Source organism: Nicotiana attenuata, unplaced genomic scaffold (assembly GCF_001879085.1).
Source record: "Nicotiana attenuata strain UT unplaced genomic scaffold, NIATTr2, whole genome shotgun sequence".
Lineage (NCBI taxonomy): Eukaryota > Viridiplantae > Streptophyta > Magnoliopsida > Solanales > Solanaceae > Nicotiana > Nicotiana attenuata.
The window spans coordinates 41,777-46,833 of record NW_017675346.1 but is presented as its reverse complement, the minus strand read 5'-3'; the positions used below and the strand labels follow the sequence as shown (position 1 = coordinate 46,833).

Genomic DNA, 5,057 nt, shown 5'->3' with positions numbered 1-5,057 from the left:
AGGGGGGGAGGGGGAAGGGGTATATGTTGCAAACGTTCACCAATTTTATCTCTTAAGTTCCTTCTTGAATCCTGGCTTTTTGCTTGGGAACTCTTATTTTGACACGTTTGTCTCTGCTGAGTACATTTTGAATCTGTAGTTTTGAACATAGATCTTCTATATTTTCATGTTCAATGTATATATTTTGACCCGATGAGTTTTGCACTTCCAAATGTGATGCAACACATTAGATGCTTGTCAATAGTTGATTATGATTTTACAGCCTGAAATATCTTAAAGATCCGCGAACAGTAAGCTGTCCAACTCAATTTTTATGACATAGCAGCATCTATACTTTGTTGCATCACCCTGAATCTTATTGTGATGTCTTGCATTTGCTACCTTGTGAGGATTAAGTACATTCTGGTTTTGTCTTTGGCTGATTGCCATCTTCATATGCATAGTCTGCTAAATTTTGTAAATTATTCTGTTCTCTATTTCCTTGTTTGATTCTCCTTATTTCAATTTCGTAATGTTCCTATATACTCGACTTCAGACTTATGATTTGATTTTGATTTTGATTTTGATTTTTCTTTTCCTTTTGGTTATGGCCTAATGTATTATACGTTCAAAATAATGATGCTATAGAGATTTTCCTCCTATAACCTGGACGGTGCTGTTTCACTTTGAGTTGCTGACTTAATTGTGTTGGTGTTACTTCTACCTTTACGCTTCTCCAGAATCAAACTCTGGCATGATCAATATTCAATCCCTTGTTGTAACATTTAAAAGATTAACACACAAGTCTTCTGTCTTGTGAAGAAGATAAAGTGGAGATTTTTAAACCTCGTATTATGTATTTAGATGTTGCATGGATACTTAACATCAGGAGAAGCTTTTACCTTTTTCCACCCAAATGCATATCTGAAGAACCACTGGTTGCATGTTAAGGACCAGTTCAAAACCCCTGTTGCATTCATGTTTATCTGACACGATTTGGGCACTGGTGGGGGTGTGGGATACGCATCAGATTTGGTAATTCACCTATAATGTGCTGATTACAACTATAGCGAAGAAGCATGGGTTTGTTGTGTTTTTGCTCTTTATGTGTGTATGTGTCTGTATTGTGTATATATAATGTAATTGTCAGAATGTATAAAACTATTTGCTACTATATGACATGCATAAAACAACACCACCTCAATCCCAAACATGTCGGCAGTATGAGATATACATATGGAATAAAAAATTGGAAATTGGTGATGAAGGATATGTTTTCTTGATATCCTCATTGCTTTCAGTGAACATAGCTTGCATGTACCTTATGTTGCACTTAAAGAAGTCTTCAAAGACCTATTTATTTAATTATCTGCTACATGTGATATGAACTGATTGTGCCAGAACCTTCAAATCTGCAGAACTTGTGAGATCTGTGGATCAATTGCACGGAATGTTGCAGGTGCAAATGAAGCAGAGCTTGTGGAGCAGTGGAATGAAGCAAATGACGCAGCATCTGTAGCAGCCACCGCACCAGCCACAGTAGAGACAAGAAACTTCTGGCAGGGTCATCGATTCCTAAACTTCTTGCTTGCTTGCATGGTTTTTGCATTTGTGATTTCCTGGCTCTTTCACTTCAATGTACCATCATGATACTTGGAGAGACTATAGTAGCATGTCAGCTAGGGCTCCATGCATGTTTCCCCGTGCTACGATGGCACTCTAGCATACATAGCTGCATTCCCACTTGGAAAAATTCCTGTTACTTTCCTAAGATGTTAATATAAGTAGAAGAGCTACAGAAAAAACCAGATTTGTGCTTCATGTTGTGACGAGGTGTAAGCAGAAATATTTGTAATTAATTCCAGTATATAGTGTGTAACAATTTGATTGATTGTCCTGCGCTAATTGTTCCTGTTGTTAAGCCACACTATCGAGTTGCATGTATGGGCTTCAGATTTCTCCCCTTTTCTCTCACAATATCCGCCTTGCTCTTCATTATGGTTTCAGGGGAAAAGCTGATGTTACCTTAAAAGCTTCATTACTTAATCTTTTTCTTTTTCTATTTTGGTTTAAATATTTCATCTTGTGCTGCATCAGGGATTTGCGGTGTGCCTGAGGTAGCCATTTCCAAGTAATATTTGGATGCCTGGACTCATAGCTAATGATGAGGGATTGATGCTAATAATGTTCGTACCCAGATTATCTCAGCCTTAGTAAGCAGAGTTACTCGTGCTATCTGTGTTGGTAGGAAGTATCACATATCTAGTGGAATAATATAGATGCACGCAAGCTAGTTTGAACGCCATTGTTATTAAAAACAAAAATGATTTTACCAACATAGATGTAGTAAAGAACCAGAGACACTCACATTTGGTTTTAGGTCATGTTCAGCTGAAGAGTGGTCCGTACCAATGGAAGTTGGAGCCTATTTTGACATGAGCCTCATGTCCCCTTAGAGGCAAAACAAATGAAGTTAGTGCTCCATCTGAACTTTTCAAGGGGTATACAACATGCAAGGGTGAAATGTTGAGTTCCACTCAATATTTAAATCGAAGAAAAGGTTAATTTTATTTACACCCTTTTACGTTCTTACGTAGCCCGATAGTAGGGCTGGATTGCCATCACATCAATAGTTGATTGAATCACTAAAATTGTTAGGACCGAAAAACTTGGGTGTCATGCGAAAGCTAGTAAGCAGACCTTGAATAACGATAAATCATATAACAAAGGAGAAATATACCAAAAGAGATACAAGCATTTAACGTGGTTCGGTCAACTGACCTACGTCCACGGCGGAGATGGGAAATCCACTATAATAAAGAGAGTACAAAATATCGAGATAACAACCTCACGAAGAGGCAAACACAAGTGACACACTAACATTTGTCCCGTAAAGTTCTTCCCTAACCACGACTCTCAAACCCCATATGACTACATTGTGGATGCTACTGAATGAGAAGGAAGGATCTTTAATTTATAGAAGTCCAAATATTTTCCTACAAGAAAAAAAGACTAGCCAAATATGGAAGAATTATATTTTCCTTCTAGGAAAAGAAAAACCATATGGTAAATATGTTATCATTTCCTTCATGAGATAGGAAAATTAATTATGGTAAGAAAATCTGGACAAACACCTAACAATTCTCCCCCTTAGCCTGAATTTTCTAACAAAATAAACTTGATCTACATTCTTCACATAGCCTTCAACATGTTGCATCTCCAAATCTCCACCACAAAGTTTGTCTCAACGTGCCTAATACTCCGGTCAAATTTCTCAGAAAAAAATCTTGATTATCATCAAATAGGTTGCCTCTAGAACTGAACCCGCCAAGATGAACATGTCTTAAACCTCACTCTGATACCACTTGTTATGGTGAGGAAGAGCAAACCCGAAAATAAAGAAGATAACGAACACCAAATTTTAACATGGAAAACCCTTCAAATCAAAGGTAAAAACCACGGGATCACAAAGATCCAAAAAGCTCCACTATAATAATAAGAGGGTTACAAAATTTCTCCAAATAGGCTACACAACAAGTTCCAAACACGGAGCAACAATAGCAACAAGAGCAACGACAAATCAATTGAAGAAAGAGGAGAAGTCACAAAATTGGAGCTGCTGGTCGGGACTCGAAATCAGATGCTACAGACTTCATAATCCGATCTCCACCGTTCAAATCAAAGACAAAGATGTTACTAACACTCAGTCAAAATTTCAACCCAAGATCCAACGGTTAACGAATCGAAAAAAGTAATTTTTAGTTTTCTGGTGGAAATAAAAATCTGCAGCAAAATGAATACTTGTCTTCTCTCTTCTCTCTTGATGAAAGCTCTCTCAAAAACCACACTTATGTGCTTAAGTCTTTCAAAGACTTTTAGCAATGGCATTGAATGATTCTCCAAGATTGTTCTATTTATAGATTGTTTACCTTGAAAAAGGTAATAACAATTAGATTTGATTGTGTGGTTCTAAAAATATGTGATCTATTTTTATGCTAGTGTATACCGTGAAAATGGTAATAACAATTAAATTTGTTGATGGGACTCTAAAAATACGTGATCTATTTCATGCTAGTTGTTTAAGCAGATGATGCTACGTGTATGAAGTTTAGAGACGAAATGCGAGCTAAAATAAAGTAATGATTAAACCGATGAGCTAGCCGATCGGGGCCTCGGACTGACCGATACGGGGCCTCGCGATTGATTCCTGGCTCGGGCTCGAGCTATTAAGGGTAATCAGGAAAGTGCTAACAGTTATAAAATAATCAGCGAAGGCTCTTTATGGCCAATGATAAGAAAATAAATGAAGAACAAATATGAAGATAATAAATAAGAGCAACAATATCGAGGGAGTATATTAGAGAGAAAAAGAGAGAGTTCTTGTAAATTTTGTGTGAAGTAGTTGGAGCTACAGCAGCCCTTTACAAAATGACAAAGATCCCCTTTATATAGAAGGGGAATCCCTACACGGTACAAAATACATTAATTGTAAAGATATGGAGATGGGATGGCTAGACATGACACCCTGATTCGGGTTCAGAGTAGGCTGTTCACAGTAGGCTGGCTAGGCTTTGTCAGACTCAGCCGCGTGTCTTGGGAACTCCCCGTTTTTACCCTTGCCACAGTCAATGATGCTTCTAGGCCGGGCGTCGACGAGCCTCGAGGGAGGGAACTCGGTCACAGATTTGCGGCCTCGAGGCTTCGAGATGACCTTCTGGAATGCCTTAATGATGGGAAATTGGACCCTCCGATTTCACCATATACAGATAGTCTCCGCATTTCCTAGAACGAAGCGATGGGAAACGATTTTGACATCCGACCCCTCGGGCTTTCCGAGACAACGTCATACAGGTGACACAACCTATGACGCGGGCCTTCACGATAATCAGGACATCCCATGGACTTGTCTTTTCGGCGTCATTCAATGCACTGTCAATTCCTATTCTTCAAAGTGACAGTACCGCCGTCGATTCAGTTTTTCAAGAACGCATTGATTGCTCCTGCCGATCCGTCTTTTAAAGGCATCAATGGCTGTGTTATCACCCCCTATAAATGGGGGCATTCCGGTACTATCTCTT

General features: G+C 38.7%; 1 protein-coding gene across 1 annotated transcript in view; it reads left to right on the top strand.

Annotated features, from left to right (window-relative positions):
• The window catches only part of LOC109219971, a 4,596-nt gene extending 2,647 nt beyond the window's left edge, over window positions 1-1,949 (top strand). Inside the window, exon 2 of the mRNA XM_019384433.1 lies at window positions 1,398-1,949. Coding sequence (XP_019239978.1) covers window positions 1,398-1,629 — 232 coding nt within the window. The 3' untranslated portion in view covers window positions 1,630-1,949. The remainder of the gene's footprint in view (window positions 1-1,397) is intronic.
• Window positions 1,950-5,057: the final 3,108 nt, after the last annotated feature.